This window comes from Barbatula barbatula (assembly GCF_947034865.1).
Source record: "Barbatula barbatula genome assembly, chromosome: 7".
NCBI classification, from domain to species: domain Eukaryota; kingdom Metazoa; phylum Chordata; class Actinopteri; order Cypriniformes; family Nemacheilidae; genus Barbatula; species Barbatula barbatula.
In genome coordinates, this window is record NC_136770.1 from 738,161 (window position 1) to 759,365 (window position 21,205).

The 21,205-nt window shown below is 41.5% G+C and overlaps 3 protein-coding genes across 4 annotated transcripts; all 3 read left to right on the forward strand.

The window, feature by feature from the left end:
• The first annotated feature begins 646 nt into the window (after window positions 1-646).
• wipf1b (WAS/WASL interacting protein family, member 1b) lies at window positions 647-9,539 on the forward strand. Of its 2 annotated transcripts, none has more exons than XM_079459625.1 (8): window positions 647-761; window positions 5,607-5,692; window positions 5,778-5,907; window positions 6,298-6,420; window positions 6,505-7,248; window positions 7,380-7,589; window positions 7,769-7,882; window positions 8,037-9,539. In XM_079459625.1, the coding sequence occupies exons 2-8, from the start codon at window positions 5,642-5,644 to the stop codon at window positions 8,087-8,089; spliced, it is 1,425 nt and encodes a 474-aa protein (XP_079315751.1). In that variant the 5' UTR covers window positions 647-761; window positions 5,607-5,641; the 3' UTR covers window positions 8,090-9,539. The 2 variants fall into 2 exon arrangements, with proteins under 2 accessions (XP_079315751.1, XP_079315750.1); XM_079459624.1 differs by lacking the exon at window positions 647-761 and adding an exon at window positions 889-1,057.
• Window positions 9,540-9,763: 224 nt separating this feature from the next.
• On the forward strand, window positions 9,764-16,822 carry gpr155b (G protein-coupled receptor 155b). The gene is made up of 17 exons (XM_079459759.1): window positions 9,764-9,874; window positions 10,511-11,033; window positions 11,116-11,294; window positions 11,370-11,590; window positions 11,667-11,835; window positions 11,906-12,061; window positions 12,793-12,876; window positions 13,237-13,357; window positions 13,473-13,557; window positions 13,721-13,811; window positions 13,895-14,081; window positions 14,158-14,229; window positions 14,317-14,420; window positions 15,206-15,301; window positions 15,382-15,446; window positions 15,539-15,676; window positions 15,863-16,822. The coding sequence occupies exons 2-17, from the start codon at window positions 10,616-10,618 to the stop codon at window positions 15,909-15,911; spliced, it is 2,235 nt and encodes a 744-aa protein (XP_079315885.1). The 5' UTR covers window positions 9,764-9,874; window positions 10,511-10,615; the 3' UTR covers window positions 15,912-16,822.
• Window positions 16,823-17,628: 806 nt separating this feature from the next.
• On the forward strand, window positions 17,629-20,764 carry ola1 (Obg-like ATPase 1). The gene is made up of 11 exons (XM_079459606.1): window positions 17,629-17,827; window positions 18,358-18,455; window positions 18,621-18,764; window positions 18,850-18,977; window positions 19,135-19,310; window positions 19,407-19,487; window positions 19,579-19,676; window positions 19,763-19,903; window positions 20,031-20,127; window positions 20,218-20,340; window positions 20,415-20,764. Exons 2-11 carry the CDS (start codon window positions 18,358-18,360, stop codon window positions 20,514-20,516), a joined length of 1,188 nt encoding a protein of 395 aa, XP_079315732.1. The 5' UTR covers window positions 17,629-17,827; the 3' UTR covers window positions 20,517-20,764.
• The last annotated feature ends 441 nt before the right edge of the window (window positions 20,765-21,205 follow it).

Consider the following 21,205-nt stretch of genomic DNA (forward strand, 5'->3'; position numbering starts at 1 on the left):
AAATGCATCTGTCACACGCACTTTACCTATCTCTCTGTCTCTCTGTCTCTCTGTCTCTCTGTCTCTCTGTCTCTCTGTCTCTCTGTCTCTCTCTCTCTCTCTCAAGATTCAAGATTCAAAAAAGCTTTATTGGCATAATAAAAAGTGTTTTACATTGCCAAAGCAAGAAGATTAAATATAAACATTCTGTATAAAATAAAATAAGAGTATCCTAAGAGTATCTCTCTCTCTCTGTCTGTCTGTCTGTCTGTCTGTCTCTCTCTCTCTGTCTGTCTGTCTGTCTCTCTCTCTCTCTCACACATCTGGAAACATTGCATCACACACGAATGTCCCGGATAAAGGGAACAAGGAGGGTTGTTTAGGCAGAGGAAGGAAAATTCCGCTAAAGAAACGAATGAGGATATTGAACAAACTTCAGATTCACTTCCCCACATCTAAGGACTCTGCGCTCGTGCACTGTTAAAAACTGTTAAAAGAATAAACTTATAATCGCACTACTTGTGATGGGCGGAAACTGACTATGTATCGGTATGAAGGCGTGGCCCACTGCACGATGCATGGATGAAAAGCCAAGTATCGCGATATCTAAAACCCCCGTCTCTTTCCAATCGGTTTCGCGATACTTTGTCGTCATACGTCGAGAAGTCTGCGCAGCTGCACGTGAAGTCGAGAACGCCTGATGTTTGACGGTGATGATCACTGTTGTGTTCGGCTCGCGAGCTGAGCTCTGCAGCGCGCGGAGATAAAGACGCACAGCACCGGTAAGTCTACGAAAACTTCACGAAACCGCTTTACCTCGCGCGCCGTTTACATTAGCGAACGCAGCGGGTTTCAGACTGTAAAGTTGGCAACTTTTTTTAAAGCAGATCTCGCGCTTACTGGGGTGCCAGCTCTTGCGCGTGCATGTGTCGTGTTCACGTAAACTCGACTGTTATTCTCGGTTCTGTTACGGACGCGAACCGACGTTAAACCGTTTTGTGTGATTCTGTGGTCCGGCGGTGACGTCAGGCAGTGGCGCAGGGACCCGAGGACTGTTGCATGTGTTTCCAATCGAAAGGTCAGCGAGCGCCAATTCAAGTCATTTGCCTTCTTTAAGCTTCTTTAAGATTATTTTGCTTTTCTCATTGACCTCTCGTGGACGTTTGTGTGTTCATCTTGCTTTATAAATATACAAATGCATCTTAAGAGAGTTCAACTGCTGCTTTTAACCCCATTATACAACAATCACGTGTTTTCCATTAAAACCACTACAGTTTCCGTTGGTTCCCATTCGCTGGTTAACACCGCACACCAGCAGCAGACCATTACAATGCAATTCCCCTTTGAACCATTATATCAATAATATATTTTCGATGGTTTGTCTTGTTATATTTGCAGCAGTGTCCTGTGATTTTCTTGACTTTTTATCATGTGTGGGTTTATGTGACACTATTAAGCAACATTGAGTGTGAAACCGCAGTGACGTGCAGAAGTTGCCATGGCCTGCAGTTGTCAGTGATAACGTGAATAGAAACAAGCCATTTGAGCTTCATACAAAAGAAGTTCTGCATTAACTTCCTCAAAGCTTCGACTTCTCTGTTGTCTTTAATGTTCTTCTTGAGCAACGATGCAGAGAGATCCAGAAGTCATGTGTCAGGGATCTGAGGTCATCCGTTTGAGTAAAGCCAGAGGTGTCGGTGTTATGCTGAGTTTCAAAAAGGAAGTGGACGATAATGTGATGGAAAGACAGAATGAGCAGAAGTGGACACATTTATAGCTTGAACAGTTTAACGTAATGCAGACGGAGCATTTTTTGCGCTTGCGGTGTGATATATGCAAAGACAATAAGCATTGCATAGAGCAAATGACAGAAATTGTATTCATCATGAGACTTTGAAATAACGTTACACGTGGTGTTTTGTGGTTTTCTGTTTCCTGTCTGATTCTGCACATTGCAGGTTCTTCGGTTGAAGGACTCCACCCATCTCTATTATACGATCTGCTTGAATTAAAGTTCTGTAAAGAAAGTAACGGCTATATTGAGTTTAGCGTTTATGGATCTCATGGCATGTCCTTTGTTTCAATGGTTTGTCCCTCTACAAACCATTGACTATTATACAAATAATAGTCAAGCAACTCATCTCCAACAAGCTAACAGTCATAAAATGTAATTTAATTATTGCTTTCACACTTACTCATTTGATTATATTATCGTATACGGGACTCAACATGGAGGAGCTCCAAATTTAGATTTTGAGTTGACGTAAACAACAGTGCTACAGAAGCACTTTCAGTTTTTCTATATTGAAACTACTGTCTGTCTGTATTTACTAAAGACACGCAGTGAAAATTAGCTTTGAAACGGCTGTTTTTGCGACTGAACATATTGCTATGCATTTGTAGGAGTTTCCTCTTCAGACGCATTTAAACGAATCGCGCAACGCGATTCACGGAGGTCTGCGCTCGTCATTGCACTGGTATTTGCGGCATTATTGAACGTTTAGATATTGCGTTTTTTTATGTGCCCTTGTAAGTAAATCACCTTTTTGAAATTTCCACTCCCATCTGCGCTTTTCTGTTCTGTTGGCCATGTGCATTTAGAAACAGGAAGTGCTTCTGGACCAGTTTTGTTTATGTCTTGCAAAATGGTCTATACGGACTGATACGCAGCTTATCTATTGTGGCACATTGATAACGGCAAATCTCATCAGTCTTCATGTTGATTACAAAATTAACCATGGTTTATTACGGTTGGGACACAGGGTCTTGACTGCAGAGGTAAATATATTGAGACACTGGCAATTGGCATTAACTGACTCCAAAAGGCCCGTCAAGTGTCTGTATAAGACATGATGACATTTCAGACTGTTGGATGTATTGGTGTATAGAGACCTTAACATATTCTCCATCACCGCTGTCCTTATTCACAACACTGTAATGTAAATATGGTCTCTGTCCAAGAACCTCCTGCATGTCTCATTTCATCTCTGCTCTCATACTCATCGCCTCTCAAACCCTGTTTTCTTATTTTAACATCTTTCTAACCGTCAGCCCTGTGAAAGTTTCCGGTATGCATTTAATAAGGATGCATCCTCGCATGAGTGTACATGATTTTTACACATCAAAACATACTATTCATTCCTTTATTAACAGAAGGATTCGAGAGGACTTTAACTGCCTCTGGCAAATCTTCAAGATGAACCAAATGAAATTCCAAAATGGGAAGCAATGGTTATGTTTTTCACCAATGGATTACAAATAGTTGTTTTTGCATATTATCCTGGAATATAAAACAATGATAACTAATCTTAGATTCTGTTATAAATATTCAGTCATGGAAATGTAATTAATTTATGTATTCAAGTGCATAATAATTTTCAGGATCAGGAAGTTTGCTCACTTCTCACTGTGTCTTATTAGTGAAGAGAACGTTTGCCGAACTGACCGGATGTCTGTTTAAAACGCGAGAAAGGGAGAGAGAGAGAGGAGAAATGAAAGAGAAAAAAGAAAAGGACAGAGAGAAAGGACTGAAAGACATCCAACTTTACTTGAGGGATGTTTAAGGATGAAAGAGCAAATGGTTTTAAGGGCTCATAAAGTCTGTGATTGTGTGTGTGTGTGTGTGTGTTTGGCTTTAAACTTTTCACTGTCTGTTTTGTCACCTCTGTGTTGATATGATCTCGTGTGTGTGTGTGTGTGTGTGTGTGTGTGTGTGTGTGTGTGAGAGGGAAGTGAAGGGTATATCTGCATGAGCTCTTCCTGTTTATTGTCTCATCCGGATGTGACCAGCGAGGGGTCTTCATAGAACTTGCACATAAGAGGGTGTATTAGCATGAGAGGCATTATGCGTTTCAGGGACATTATGGGCACTAAATAATAACATCACATTAAAGGAAAATATTTTAAACATACTAAATAGTTGTGTTACTGTGTGTGTGTGTTTGAAAAAATGTATCATGTCTAGTTTTACAGAATTGACCTTCGCTGATTTCTTGGCCTTTCTCAAAATCGTATAGACCGCTATGTGAGACCATGATAGTGTGTAAGGTCATGTGGTGTGGTTTGTGTCTGTGATTTGGTGTGATTCAGGCCTGTGTTTTTTTAGCTTGGTGTTGATACAGAACTCCAGTCCTAAATACTTAACATCATATTGAAACTCGTCGTGCTGCAGACATGATGTGACCTCTGATAGTGTTTCTTATACTTGCGGATTGACGAAAAATGAAACAAAAACAATGACACACATTAACACATTTCTATCACTATTAGATATGTGTAGTAAAATAAATATTTCAAACATTTAATAATGAGCATTTTAATATGGAGAGAAAACATGCTGGGTAGGTTGAAAATAAGCAGATTCTTTAGTTTTTACAGTCAGTTTATTTATTTATTAATATTTCGACCTGTTTTTGTCATAGAATCCAATATCTTGATAATACCGTACAACAGCGGTCTTCAACTACTTTACGTTGAGGGCCAAATTCCAAAAGTATAAATAGGATGCGTGCCAGATTTTTTCCATATCATCATTACTTCTTTATCATTTTGTATTTCTGTTATTTATTGCATTTTGTTCATTTTATACTGTTTTTGTTGCTGATACTTAAAGATCATATATCAAAACATGCACATGAATATTGTACCTTTTCATTATATTTATATACTGTACCTACATCAACAATGATGATCTCGACAGAAAGACAGAACTGTACGGTATTTTAACTGTGAGCAGCGTGCAGCTGGAGAAGTTTAACCATAGGATATTATGATTTATCGGCCTAAATGTTATTATATGATAAAAGTGTTCATTTCTTGTACAGACTAGGGATGCACTATAAATTATCGGTCATTTTTAATGTTATCGGTATCGGCCGATAATTTACAGTGCATCCCTAATTTGCACAAGAAACTGACTGTTATTATCATAGATATGGCTATTAACGCATTTTCGAGTGAATTCCAATTGCATTCATGTTCCCCGCACACTTAGAAGGGCAGATCCTTTGAAGTGCAAGTTCTGAAGGGAGTTTTCCTAAATATAGCTTTTAAAATCATACATAATGAATGCAGTAATAAAAACCTTATATGAGACAAATGTCCCATGGTGTAGTAACACTAACCTTCCTGCAGTTACTTTCAATGTCACAAGACCCGGTTTGGAACTCGAACTATCGGCCTGTGCTAACGTTAAGTGTCTTGGACAGACCGATCGAATCGCTTTATAAGATGAGCCGCGGGAATTACTTTCGTATTGAATGTAGCAGCGTTTTGGACGTTTTGGAAAGATGCGGCGACTCAGGACGTGCATGTCTTAAAGCACACCGTCCTTAAAGTCTCTCCGCTTATTTGAAATGTTAAGACGGGACAGATAAAGATGACTGACTAGATGAGTTGACTAGCCCAGTCGTACAGCGATAAAAAGCGATCGTGATACGAGAAGCTGATACCGCCACATGCCTGCTTGTGGATTGGCTTATGAAATCAGCCCTAGCAACGCCTTAGTAACCTCTGAAATAATTGCATAGCAACATCCTCCTGACAACTACTGCATGCAGGCGAGTTTTCTAAAAACAAGCTACACCTTTTTTCTTTGTGAAATGTCAAAATAGTTTTCTGTCTGTCAGGTCCCAGTGAGAGGAGCGGAAGTCAAGGACCAAAAATGCCGGCGCCTCCTCCACCTCCCCCGCCTCCGCCCCCCACCCTAGCGCAGGTACGTAAGTGGAGGATCTCTCGTGGAATTTCAGACTTCTGTGTTTCATGATTTCCACTGAAAATGTCTTTGTATCCGCTCACAGGCGAACACGGAGAAGCCTGTTTTAAATAGAACAGAGCAGCACGGCAGGAACGCTTTACTCTCAGACATCGGCAAAGGAGCGAAGCTGAAGAAGACATCGACCAACGACCGCAGCGCTCCTGTACTCGACAGTAAGAATCTGAATCGCATGACCTTTCTGAGCCGTCTCTCTGACCCTTATTACTCTGTCTGTTTTTGATACTGTACCTTTAAGACGTTTATGTAAATGATTTCTTCATCTCATGTAAAGTGTCCTAACACTAGTGATGTCATGCACAGGTATTTGTTATAGGTGTGAAGTTATCTAATAATGCGGATGGCAGTCAACCATGTTTATTCATTTATTTTAGTTTCGCAGGGATGTATTTCATTCATGGATCAGGAGCATTACACAGCGATCATCTGTTCAAGCCTTTAATGCTTTCTGTACTCAATACTAATCCGCTTCTGTTCGATATACAGTGATATTTTGGGTATCTGAGAGGATTGTGACGGCCTAACTGCTCTGTTTGTTTTGACAGAACCTAAAGGTGGTGGAGGTGGTGGTGGAGGCGGACCTGGAGGGGGTGGAGGGGGAGGAGCCCCAGCTGGTCTGGGTGGTCTATTCCAGGGAGGGATGCCAAAGCTGCGCTCCGCTCGAGATGGTAAAATCTTACACGTTTTTAAATGTTTTACAAAATTGTACGAAGGATTTTAAATGTGAAACAAAAAAATGTTTTCCCTCTCAGATTCTGGAAGCGTCAGGCCTCCAGTTCTGCCCCCTGGAGCTCGCAGCTCAGGTCCACGGCCTTTTGGAGGGGGATCTGCCTTCGCCCCTCGTCTGCCTGTGCAGCGCAGTGAATCTTTCGGCCCCCCGCGACCCCGGATGACCCCTCCCCGGCCCGAAACAACGGGAGGGCAACCTCCCCCTCTTCCCAGCGCCCCACGGCCCTTTCAGAGTAGCCTGCAAAGCAGGGGACCACCCTCACTTCCAGGGGCACCCCGTCCGGGTTCCACACCAACCCCTCCACCTCCAAATCTTCCGGGGCGACAGCCCGCCCCTCCACCTGTGCAAGGAGGATTTAGTCGCCCTCCCTCTATTCCTTCACCTGTGGGCCACGCCGGACGTCCTCCTCCACCTCCTGCCCCCGGTCGAGGTGATGACCGCCCTCCACCTGTTCCTCCTGGAATTCGTTCTTTGCCCCTCACTCGGGACAGCCCACCTCTTCCGCCTCCTCCGTCAAGTAGTAAACCGACTTCTCCTCCAGCTCCTTCTCCGGCTTCATTGAGGGCGCCTGTGAGCGCTGCACCTCCACTGCCACCGGGTCGCCCAAGCCCATCTACTCAAGAGGACCACATACCACGTCTTCCCGAGCGGAACCTGTCACTTGGCTCACATCCCCCAGCTCTGCCACCTGGAAGAGCAGGACCCCTTCCTCCACCACCTTCAGAGAGACCACCCGCATTGGGGAGGAATGCTGCGGGGCGAACAGGTACAGTTTTTTTTTATGCAGAAACACACCTATGAATTACTGATTAAAACCGTTGATTAATCTATCAATTTTTAACACCCCTAGTTGACTTTAAAGGATTTGTTCATTGTTATCTGTGGCTGTATCCACAGGTCCCCTTCCACCTCCACCTCCCTCTGGACGTCCAAGTGGAGGAAGTGTGAGGTCATCACCAGCTCCTCCCCCTCCAAACAGACCAGGTTTGGATGCTCATCGTGGTGGTGGTAGACCACCGCTTCCACCGGACAGACCCACATCAGGACCACTGCCACCGCCTCCCCCACCCATGGGCAACGGTTACCACACTCAGGGACATCAGACAGGTATCTTCATTATTGTGTGTGATTTTGTTTCACAGAGTATCATTTTTAATTTTGGAAAATACTGTTGTTCCTTAGGATTGTATTGAATTAAAAAGGCAAACGTCTTTCATTTACAAGCAGATTAATAAAAAAGTCATGTGTGTTAAAGTAATGTTAAATGTTTGACTTATCTCTCCAAGATGACTGGGAATCTCGCTTCACGTTCCGACCCATATCGGATCTTCCGCCCCCAGAACCCTACATCCCCTGTCAGAAGACGTATCCTAGTAAAATGGTCAAGAATGAAAACCGAGGTAACCTATCAGGACCGTGTGTTTGTTTAATGACCTCACTGGTTACTGTTGTTACTCACGGAGACAAAACTGACCCACAGCTGTCTCATGCCATGAAACATTCGGTCCTCTCGGCACAATCATAGTCTTACCCGTCTGTTTGTGTGTGTTTCAGGTTCAGGAAAGAAAGAAAGAGGTGCACCCCCTCTGCCCCCTATTCCTAGGTGAAAGCAACTCAGGAATCGACCATCCTTCCCTTCTCTGATTATATCATTTTCTCTGGTACTCGCTGTATTCATATTATTCTGCCAGAGTAGTTCAAATATTCAAAGTGCTTTAAAAACAATGGCAAACCCATTGTGATGTCACTGCCCCGCTGTGCTGATGACTTTCTATAACTTCACGTGTTCGTGGGCTTGAGAGATTCATAAAATGGCTATGAGATAGCCTACTACAGCTACATGTTGCTTTATTTTTCAGCCTATCATTGTCCATGAGAGATGTTTGTGTGTTATTTCTTATGTTTGTTGCGGCTCCGACTGAAGGTTAGTCATAAAGCCACACAGAGCATGAGGTTTTGGGAGACGGTCTTTGTCATTTGATTTTAAGGTCCGGCCATTGACAGACATGTGTCATAGGGTGCGGATCCTTATGGGAACTTTTTGACTGAGACTCTTGGGCCCCCTACAGTCCTTTTGTCATATTACACAACATTCAGAAAACAGACATCTAAGAGATCCAAGATGAAGAGGGAATGAACTGGATGTGGAGGACAGTATGGGAGTGAAAAAGCCTTAAAAGTACCGTAAGTGTGTTTGGTGATCCTGTCACCAGATTTGTTGATCTATGCAGTAAATATATTAAACTCCTTTTTGAACGAAGGATCATTTTTCTCTACAATTTCATGTAAGTGTGTCTGTTCTTTATTAGGAATTGCGTCCGTGATTATAATGTAGGATGAAAGACCAAAATGTGTTTAAAAAGCATTTTATGATGTATGCACTTGCTTTTTTCGTTTACATTACTATTGCTCAGTGTTATTCGTATGACAGATGTTAGAAGTGTACAGTCGTATGATATATATCCGCCTGATGTGCTAAGAGAAGCCAGCATTTGGCTTGGTTTAGATTTTTACAGGTTTGTTGCTTTGATGTTTGTTTACATTGACAGAATGAACGGCAAATGTCTTCTAATTCAAGAATTAAAATGAATAAAGATTGAGACTGACATTGAAATGAGTTATATGAACAGTGGCACAGCATTTATTAGAAGGACGTTAAATTAGATCACAAAGATCTGAAAGCGATGAAGAAGAAGAACGATTGTGTCACAAAAATGAAAAAGAAAAATGATTTGACATCAACACTTTTAATGAAGGTGAAAGGTAAATGTGTATGATTTATTCTGTTCTGTTTGCGGTACTTTTATTATCTGTGTTATATTGTGTTTGTTTACTTTAATTTTGTTTGTTTCAGGCTGTTCTTTGCTGTCTGTGCCCAATATGGTATTTGAAGTAAATATGAATAGTGTATCTGTATTTACACGTATTCTTACAAAGATCTTATTTTCAATACTGAGATCTTGACGTTAATGGCACAACGTATACACAGTTGTTTATGCTCTTTGTTATTTTAATGCACTTGTATTTTAAATAAATAAAAGAAAGAAATGAAACATGCTCTAGTATTTCTAATATATTATCCAAACCCGCATGAAGGCCGTCCGCTAGTGCGTTTGACTTGGACCAATCACATGTGAGGGTTCCGTGAACGCTACACATATGCACCAATCATCGACGCAAGAAGACGAGCTAAGGCGGGTGTATTCATGTGACAGCCAATCACCGCTTCGAATCCTCTCGCGGTGCTGTGATGTCATAAGTCGCTCGGTCTGCGCAGCGCCGCGTGAAAGCAAACACTCCTCATGCAGGCGGAATGTAATCATGGACGTGTTTAATGTTTCACAAAATGATTTTCAGCTCATTTATCCGTCGAGTGTGCACTTGAATACTTGGTACGTCATTAACGTCTTTAATATTTCCGTTGTTTTGTGCTACATCACGTTATTACGGTAATAAAGGGCTGGTTTAGCTGAGCGTTCTTGCTTATCATAAGAAATAACGCGTCTTATTTTGTTTTCCATTTTAAAGCTATTTATACATCACGCTAACGTTACACACAGAGAGGTTCTCTTTATCGATGTGTTTTTGATAGTTGATTCTTATTATTTATTCTAATAAGAGTAATGGTGTGATTTAATTACACGTGTTCTGATTTAAAGGTAGCCTATATCTTTATTTAGTAACTAATGTATACCGTATATCTTTTTATGTATTTTGATGTTTTATTCGGTCCAAATATATTATATTATTATTATTATATTATATTTATCATAATTATTATGTTTTATTTATATATTATTCAAATATTTATTTATTACAGTAATTAATATAACCTTTGAACGTTTTTTTAAGATTTAAAAGTTGTAACTTTTTACATACTTTACAGAGTTTTGGTAAACAAACAAAAATAAAATTGATATATTTCAATACATTTATATTTAATCCAAAATATTGATTTGGTGAATGTCATTTTTGAGAGTAATCTGAACGTATTTTAGACAGATGTCAAGTGTCTTTTGTCTTTGCAGGGACAGTTGTGTGACTCTCCAGCTGTGTCTCCTCTGATCTTCACTGTTAGATCAGCGCTCAGGGCTCAACCCCCGGGACGTCATCATCATCGCCGTGACGTCATCATGGAGGGTCAATACGTCACCATTCACGGGCTCAACATCACCCACAGCCCCCCTGCGGCACCTGCGATGTCCATCGGCAACCTCTTCCCGGCCCTACTGGAATGCTTCGGCATCATCCTGTGCGGCTATGTGGCGGGTCGCTGTGACATCATCGCGGCGGGACAGATCAAAGGGCTGGGCAGCTTTGTGTCATGCTTCGCCCTCCCCGCCCTGCTCTTCAAGAACATGGTGCAGCTGCGCTTCGAGCACGTCGTCTGGTCTTTCTTCTGGAGCATCTTGATCTCAAAAGTGTGCGTGTTCACGCTGGTGTGTGTGCTGACGCTGTTGGTGGCGAGCCCCGAGAGCAAATTCAGTAAAGCTGGACTCTTCGCCATCTTTGCCACTCAGAGCAATGACTTTGCACTGGGACATCCTATAGGTTTGCCTCCATCTAAAGTACACATGCACACAGTGTTTTATATACTGGGATGATTAACGGTGTAATCTTAATGTCCATACAGTGGATGCCCTGTACAGGAGCTCATACCCGGAGTATGTGCAGTATATATATCTGGTGGCGCCCGTGTCTCTGATGTTGCTGAACCCTGTGGGCTTTGCTCTGTGTGAGATCCAGCGATGGAGACAAACCACCGACGGCAACTACAGCAAACTGCGCGTGATGCTCACTGTCGCACTGCAGGTGTTTGTGTGTTTCTGTGTGTAGTGTTGTGTCCGTTGGCCTCTGTCTTAATTCACTGTTTTCTTTTCCCATCAGATTTTGAAGAACCCAATAGTCTTCATGGTTATTGTAGGAATCCTCTTCCATTTCCTCTTTGCTGGCCGCGTCCCGGTTTTGCTCTCCCAGTTTGTTGACGGACTTGCGAACTCTTTCGGAGGGGCTGCACTTTTTTATCTAGGACTGAACATGGTGGGACAGATGGGGAAGCTGACGCGCTCCGCCGGGGTCTCCCTCATCCTGCTTATCACTGCCAAACTGTGAGTGATCGAGAATACATTGGTGAGATGTATGGACGTGTTTCTCTCTGTGTGATGGCGTGTCATTTTATTCCAGGTTATTGATGCCGTTGATGTGTAAGGACATGGTGGAGTTATTAGATGCTGGGAATTCCAGCTTGGTGAATCACTCCAGTCTGTCTGACTATGCTTTTCTTTACGGAGTCTTCCCCACTGCTCCCAGTGTGGCCATATACGCTGCCCAGTACAACATGGAGCTGGAGGTGGTGAGTGTGCACAGATGTGTGTGTTTGCTCTATTATTTTGCGTATCGTACTGAGCGTGTGTGTGGGCTAGGTGATGCCTGGGCTGGTCATCAGCACGTTTCTGTCAGCGCCCATCATGTATGTGTCGGCGTGGTTACTGACCATTCCATGGATGAAGGCCACGTCACTGGTGAAGGAGCTGCAGGACGTGAGCTTCAACATCAGTGTTGTCAGTCTGCTAGCCCTGGTGAGTGTCACGAAATAACATAAAGAAATACATTCAGCGACACCGGAGAGAAGCTCTACATCTCGCACATTTGGACATAAACACTTTAAAGGTCCAGTGTATAAAATTTTGTGGCATCTAGTGGTGAGGTTGCGAATTCCAGACATTGGCGCACTCCACCCCTCTCTTTCGAAGCACTATGGTTACTAAGATATCGTCACGTTTTCACTTCTTTGCCGTATTTACGAAACGCGTTCTGTAGAGCAGTTTGTCCATTTTGCTATTGTAGAAACAACATGTTGAATTCCATGCAAGGGGATCGGCTGTGTAAGTAGATAAAAATAACTCATTCTAAGGTAATATAAACATTATGTAAGATCTTTATACACATCAGTTATGTATATTATGTTGCATTTCTGTCAATAGATCCAGCAAAATATTACACACTGGACCTTTAAACCCAAACAGTAGGGGACTTTGCCTTCACTTCAGACGAACACACTGGTGTGTAACTTTAGAGAATGTGCATACGAACTTTAAGAGGATTCATTCTAAAAAAAAAAAACACAGCACTGTACATGGTGTTTATGGAACAGGCAAGATCATTCTAATAAATAATATCTAATGACAGCAGTCTCCCGGTGAGCGAGAAACCCACAGCGCTTGGAGAAAAATAAACTGGGGAGAAACCAGATTTGAAATGTCGAAATCAAAGAGTTACTGAATTTGGATGATCCGTGTGTGTGTTGTAGGTTTGGACTCTTGCTGTCATGCTGCTGAGTAAGAGGTTTAGGAGACCGCCACATATGTTCACCACGAATCTGTTCTTTGCACAGGTACATCATCTACAAAGACGCGCACACATGCAGAGTTCTTTCACTTTGTTGCTTTTTGTTTAAGTGATACATTTTCGAAACACTAGTACAAGTTAAACCGCTTTGTAGGACATGACCGATACCTCAGTTCCTGTATCTTGTTGTTTTGCGGTGTGCTCATGGCTTGTGTATTTTTTTGGACCGGCAAACAATAAAATTAGGTGAAAAATCCAGTACAGTTGAGGGAGAGTTGTGAGATTTAGGGACATTTTTTGACTAGCGCTGGTGTGCATCAGCACTAAAACGGGGGAACCCTTACTCATATTTTCTCTGAATTGAATCCATGTCTTAATTGAATGTTTCGTTTATGATATAATGCAGTTTCTGGCGTGTCTGTTGATGATCATGTGGAGGTTTGCAGTGAGGCAGAGCAGCGAGTTTGGGAAGATTCTCATCTTTACTCTTCTCTGTGGATGTCTGTACAGTACCTACATGTGGACAGGTAACACATCACCACACACAAACAAGAGTTACTGTCATTCACCAGGGGCTCTTGGGATATATTTGCGTGTCGTGCAGTAGAGATGTGTAGTAGTTGTGTAGATGTTGTGTTGTAGGTCTTTTGGCGTTTTCTCTCACTTTATTGAGGAGAAATGAAAACATGACGGTGAAACCGTGGATATTCATCATGTTTGGATGGGGGTGAGTATGTCTGGGGGGATTATTTGTGCATTTTGCATTGAACGGTATTCCACAGTCAACATTTTTTTTCTTTCAAGACTCAAATATGGACTAGTTAGAAAAGTAAATATACAGAGAAAGCTCATTGATCTAATTTAAAATATATTTGTTTTATTTCCTTTAGTGTTCCTTTTTTAATTGTGGGCGGGTTGCTGGTGGTAGGACAAAGAATGAGTGACAGCAGAGACTCCGCCTTCTTTTACGGCAGTGGGCAGGTAGGTCGCATCAAAGGCGTTTTAGACTTATAGGTCTTTGCACTTTAATCATGTTTTCAGATTCGATTATTCTTCCTCTTCAGATGATGTGTACCGCGGTGCTTCTGGGCTGCAGCATCATGTTGTCGGGTCTGTCTCTGATGGGTTTGAGTCGAGGGGTCCGGGAGGAACAGAACTATCAAGCTCTCGGTCAGAACTCAGTGACCTGCACAACAGAAGATGTGAGACATGAGTCTGAGCGAGAGCCGTCTCACGGCGGTCTCAACAGAGGTACAGCGGAGGGTTATTCATGTCAACATATCTCTAGCACTCATGTCTGTTTTATCTTCTCATTTGTTGTTGACAGATGTTTGTTGTAGTGAACCAATGCCTGACATGATTGCTGGACATCTGAGCGACTCACCGGGACCTTCAGCAGGTTATATACCATATTTATATTAGTCAAATCTTCTCTCATATGTATTATTACAGGGTGTAGATTTATACGTGTGTGTTGGTGTTTTAGGAGCTCCTCTGAGCGAGGCGTCGAGCTCTACACGCGTGCAGGAAGAGAGACAGATCGCTCGCCATGTGCTGCTCTGTCTGCTTCTCATCGTCTGCATGCTGGCGGTACGCAAGACAAGAATTCATTTTATTCATGATAATTCCCTCACCCACATGTCATACAAGTCCGTGTGTTTATTTCTTTTGTGGAAAACAAATTGAGGGTTTTGAGGAAAGCTTTCCAGGGTTCTTCTTCTTATAAGGCAGTTCAACAGGGCGCTGAGGGTGTTGTCTAGTGAAAAAATTATATACTTTTTTGGCCCAGATGTACGTCCACAACTTCTGTATTACGCAATCACGTTGGAAAGGTCACGCGTGACGTAGATTTCAAAGATTTAAACATCCTTATCAACTTACAATTTTAAAGGATAATCTTGCAAAAAGACATAACGTGTCATTCAACATCCAAGAACATTTGAGCGCTCTTCTTCCTCCTTCCTTTTAGTGAACTACTCCTTTAATGCAAAACGACAGCATCAGGTTGAGCTATATAATTGGGAAAAGTAATCATAAAAGTAATATATTATTAAAAAAAATGAAAAGTATATCATTTTACACTTTAAAATGTCAGGAGTCGGGGCTTCGAGTGAGCTGTTGAAAATAAAGAACATTTTCGCTTGGAGAAGGAAAAAGACACCGAGTGGTTTGAGGATGAAGTTACAGCTTGTCGGGTCAAAGGGTCTCATGAATGTGTGCTTTAGTTTAAAAGCTGTTTTGAATTTTACATTTACATTTATTCATCTAGCAGACTTACAGAAGAGGAAACTTTAAAATTTTGAATTTTACAAAATCGTGAACGGGATCTGAACTCAATTTATTTCTATTGTAATATGTTTGTTTTTGTATTTCAGAATGTGTCCAGCTGTCTGTGGTGGCTGTTCAGTGATGATCCGGGTCGCCTCTACCTGGAGCTTCAGTTCTTTTGTGCTGTAGCCAACTATGGACAGGTGAGGACAGTCACATGACTGCGACTGCAAGAATTCACCCGTAGAGTAAATATTACAAATAACCTTTTCCTCTTCATCAGGGATTAATATCCTTTGGGATTTTTGCGTTGGATGAACATCTTATCCTTCTTCCTTTCAAAAAGAGGTGAATATTGCCACGTTTACCATGTTTATGTTTTTATTTGAACAATTTTTTGGGATGTGATCTCAGCGGCGGTTTTAACTGTGTGTGTGAAGGCTTGCAGCCCTGTGCGGTTTGGGTCAGGATGAAAACCCAGAGTCATCTGCAGGGCAGGAGGAGATTCGACTTACCTGTACACAGTTTGTGCGTTACCACAAAGATCAGTGCGTTCAGGATATCGTCCGTAACAGAGGGTGAGAGGGTTTGACGGATCATGTGATTTCAAATGACATGTTTTCAAAACATTATTTATGAGTCTGTTGTGTTAACCAGTGAAATATAAACGGAAAAAGAACACACAAATCCGTGTATGGTTACCCTTACCTCTTATTCTGTCCAGTTTCTTGCTCTCTTTATTGTCGCTTTCACTTTCTTCTTAGGGGATCTTCTGAATCTCTTACGGGACCAGCGGGCGAGTCTTTTCTTTGAATGACAGGCCTGATCGCTGGTATCCAGGCAGTCGCTTGATTGGGTGGGTGTGGTTAAAGATGGACATCTTTGGCGTTGCTTTCAGAAGAATGGTTTCTTACAACACGTGACACATTTGTGTGCCCTGCAATATTACTCCATACAGGGTGATCCGGTCCATAGGTCCCTTCTGTTGCTGATGTGACTCAACCCCTGGAATAGACATGAAATTGAGTTTTCCTTCCAGAATGTTTTGAACTTGTTGAATAGCCATGCATGGCATGCAAATGGCTCAGGATTCTCTCTTTATGTCATAAACACACACACGCACATTAAAGAGCTCTTGAAACACAGAAAGCCTGCTGTCTATACAAACTTACTACTGACTTGGATTTTAATTGTAGACAAAAGCCATGTAGTAAAGCAATGCAAGTCATGTTTACAGAACTCAGCTGTGAGAGAATACAAACCGATACACATAAAGAGTAGCTAAAGGGATTTCAGGACGGTCCTCCTGATCAAAAACATCCCTGCTATTAAAATGGAGCCATTATGAATCACATTAGTGTCAAATCTGCTTAACTCGGATTCTTTATGTAACTTGCTGATGTGAATCTGTGATGTCATTTGTTTCTGTGACTAACACCTTGTCTACACCAGACGCATCACAACATTAGGAGACATTAGGAACGGATTTGAAACCATTATAATTTACAATTTTGTCCACACAAGATGTGGCGCGGCACGACAAACCCATTAAGAACAAGCAGGTTGTCGCGTCCGGTATAGACACGGTGTAAGTACCTTATAATCTTATTGTATATAGATATGTGAAATCACTGGTGAAAAAATACTCTGTTTTATTAACGTCATTAACTGTGTTATGGAATACTGTTTGTACAATAAAGTTTAAAGTCCCCGTGAACCACTTTTACTTCCGTATTCTGATGCATCTCTGAGTGAAAAGGAATTTCAAAGGAGAAAATTGGTGGGCGTGTCTTGTATTTTCCACTGCAAATTGATTGGATGTATAAAAGCAGCCGTTGCATTTTGATATGAAACTGGCAGCAGACTGACAGTTGAAGGGGAGGAGTTACCGGATTCTCCACCCATGCCGTCTAATTTACGTCATTTAAGATGGGCAGTCATTTCAGGGCGGATAAATTAATTTAAAAAAGAAAATTATCCACATTGATTAGCTATTTACTATAAACGCTACAATATTTCAAGAAAAAAAAAAAGAATTGTAATTTATATTTCACTGGGACTTTAAAGTAATGTCATAAGGTGAGCGTTACGGACAAGGATAAAGAGCAATGCAGTTCTGTGGATTTCATTCATCAATTGTTTGAAAAACACAAGATTTTCCCCAAAATGCTCTTTTAGGAGGGTTATTTTCTATTTATAACCGAATAGACAGTCAAAGTACAGTCATACTGTAATAATATGAAAGATTAAAATCTGTAGACTAATCAGTATGTAAATGTGTTACAGGACAGTCTTAATGACTTTAGTATTGTTTGTAAAAAAAAGTCTTGATATACTCATCTACATTTAAATCCCTTTCAGGAACGAACAACAAAGATTTGCTTTTGCTGTGTTTTGCAAATAAAGTTTTATTTATAAAACACAGTAAAAACAACCGTAGTTCAAAAGCTACTTGAAAAATGAATACATTATTTAGATAACTAATACATTTATTGCGGTTTAAAAGGAACTCGTTCTATTATACCTTTGTGCTCTATTATATGTTATAGTCTACGTTTAACACGACGTCTTTGCGTCACAACTCGTCTCGGCCAATCAGGACGCGTGGATTCCAGACTCTTCCGGTATGCGCGTTCTTTCCCTTCCATCGGCCGAAGTGAGAAGCGGCGTGTGTTCGCTCGAGCACAGTGAAATTCTTCCTCTGTTCACACACATTGCGTGAAATCAAGGTGATAAAACGAACATATTTTATATTGTATAACGTACATGTCAGGGAGATGGTATTTTATTGCAATCGTCTTGTTTTCATTGGAAATGAGTCCGTCCGTACGACCGGCGTGCTAATCTGCTACACGGTCATGAGTTGAGGTGGATGTGTTGTGCTGTGATCGACACATCTATTAAAGCAGCTGTCAGTTGGCTGTGGTACAGATATTTGTCTTCCGCGATTGGTGTATATTTAACAGTGAATCAGTCCGGTCACTTTACACCCCATGTGGAGGCTATTTTGGGATCGTGGTGGGCTGTCCACTCTCAGTGGGCTCACTGTCGTGAAATGGCAACGACACAGTTTGCCTAGCAGTAGGAAACTAAACGCTATTGGGCATTTTAATAATGAAAATCATATTGCATTCGTAATATACCAAGACAGCAGTCAAGCATGGCTCCTAAAAAGGTGTGGTAGCTGTAGAGATGCATTGCTGGGTGTGTTTGGTTAAATATATGTAATGCATTAAAGTGAATGTTGTTTCTTCCACAGATGCCTCCAAAGAAGGGAGATGGACCAAAACAGCAGCCCCTGATTGGACGATTTGGGACTTCGTTGAAAATTGGAATTGTTGGGCTGCCAAATGTGGGGTGGGTGTCATGTAGCTGCCATTTGGCTGTGAACCTCTGACTAGTAGTATTACATTTGTGCTGAACAGCAAACTGTCCTGCTGTTTCCTTGTTTGTTTTTTGCATTAGAGATGGAAAGCTAATGTCAAAACATCATCGTTAAAAACGATTCGTATGTGCTTTCAGAAAGTCGACGTTCTTCAATGTTTTGACTAAGAGTCAAGCAGCTGCGGAGAACTTTCCCTTCTGCACCATCGACCCGAACGAGAGCCGCGTGCCCATTCCAGACGATCGCTATGACTTCCTGTGCCAGTACCACAAACCGTCCAGGTGCCCACTGCATGTCTGCATAATGGAATGATCAGAACCAGAAGAATACATCTGGACACAGAACTTAATCTCGCTTTCTCTCCAGTAAGGTTCCAGCGTTTCTGAGCGTGGTGGATATTGCAGGCTTGGTGAAGGGTGCCCACGCGGGACAAGGTTTGGGAAACGCTTTTCTGTCTCACATCAGTGCCTGTGATGCCATCTTTCACATGACACGTGAGTACATCACCGTTGCCTTCATGAAGACATTTTTAAATGGTCATTTATAGTTCAGGATTTATTTTCTTTAAATGAAAAGTTATTTCTAGGAGGTAATAAATGAACGTTTCCCAGTTTTGCTGTTCAAAAATGGTTTGCAACTGTTTGTGTGTAGGAGCTTTTGAGGATGAAGACATTATTCATGTTGAGGGCTCTGTTGATCCGGTGAGGGATATCGAGATCATTCATGAGGAGCTGAGGTTGAAAGATGAGGAGATGATCGATCCAATCATTGACAAACTTGAGAAAACCTCCGTCAGGGGATCAGACAAAAAACTCAAACCTGAATATGTCAGTAAACGTCATATCGCAGTGTTAAACATGTTAAACTGTTACTCGAGAGTCTTTTGATGGATGATGTCCCTTTTCGGTTTCTTGTGCTTGCAGGACATCATGTGTAAAATCAAGTCATGGGTAGTCGATGACAAGAAACATGTCCGTTATTATCCCGATTGGAATGAGAAAGAGGTTAGAAAGTTTTTTTGGATAAAAAAAGGACTTTGAATGACGTCCGTGATTGTTTCTTTATTCAGGTTAAGATGATCTTTTCTTTTTTCAGATTGAGGTCTTGAATAAGTATCTGTTCCTGACATCCAAGCCAATGATCTATTTAGTAAACCTCTCAGAGAAAGATTACATCAGGAAAAAGAATAAATGGTGAGGCGGTCCTTCTTCCTGTAGTGCTCTTCTCTACATCCTTCAGAGCATTTTGAAACATTTACAGTCTCATCTTTCCTTCACAGGTTGGTGAAGATCAAGGAGTGGGTGGATGCTCATGATCCAGGTGCTCTGGTCATCCCGTTCAGTGGAGGATTTGAGAGCAAGCATCAGGACATGGCCGATGAAGAAAAAGAGAAGTATTGTCAGGACAACAAAACACAAAGGTTGGCATTTTATCTTCTTTCTTAGAACTGTATTCACCAAGAATGAATAGAAATGCTGTTTAAGAAAAATTTGAATTAGATTAGGCAGATCAGTTTAACCGGTTTGTGAATTCGTTTTTCGTTTCAGTGTTTTGACTAAGATCATCAAGAGCGGGTACGCTTGCTTACAGCTGGAGTACTTCTTCACCGCCGGACCGGATGAAGTGCGCGCGTGGACCGTCAGGGTGAGACTGACACACTGCTTTGTGCATCCATACGCCCGATCTTCCATTTCTTTAGCACCTCTAAACTTACACGTGCTTTTTACCTAACAGAAAGGCACAAAGGCCCCGCAGGCTGCTGGAAAGATCCACACAGACTTTGAGAAGGGATTCATTATGGCTGAAGTCATGAAGTATGCAGACTTTAAAGAAGAGGGCAGTGAAAACGCTGCTAAGGTGAGAATCTCTTGCTTTGAGGATTGCTAATGAGGTCAAACACTGAACTGATAATGCTGTGTTATCGCTTACAGGCCGCAGGGAAGTACAGACAACTGGGACGGAACTACACTGTGGAAGACGGAGACATCATCTTCTTCAAGTTCAACACACCGAATCAGCCAAAAAAGAAATGATGTCATGGTGGAGTCAGTTGGATGGACTATACAGTACGGCCTGTGGGCGGCATTATGTGGCAACTGTGCCGAGTCTCTACGTTTTTGGCTTTGGAACGTTCAGAACACAATGGCACCGCAGTGGTGTATATGTTTTTTTCTTTTATTATTTTGGCTGATGGTTGAGATTAACATTATGGCTGCTCTGCTTACAAAAGCTGCATGTTACACATCAAATCAGGCTGTAAACAATAAAACACTTCCTCAGACCAAAGTGTGTTCATTTACATCATTATATTTGTTACATGTCATACTATAATCATGAAGATATAATTGGTTGATGTTTGCATTTAATATCAAGTGTGCATAATAATGTAGGTATGGTCCTTATGTTGTTACTAAGTTATTGTTTCTTAGTATGCTCCACCAAACACTGTAAATGCCGAACAAATCCCAATTCACCATCACAAAACCAAAGAGTTTAATTTGAGAGTTCACCCAAAATGACAATTCTATTATCATTTACTCACACTCCTGTAATTTCATACTTGTATAAATCACTTTGTTCTGATGAACACCTAAAGATATTTGCAAGAATGTTAGCAATTTTTACTTCTGGGCATCATCGACTACCATAATATGAAATATTAAATTATTAAAACTCAAAAGTTCCCCAGAACGGTTTGTTTTTCTAAATTCTTCAAAATATC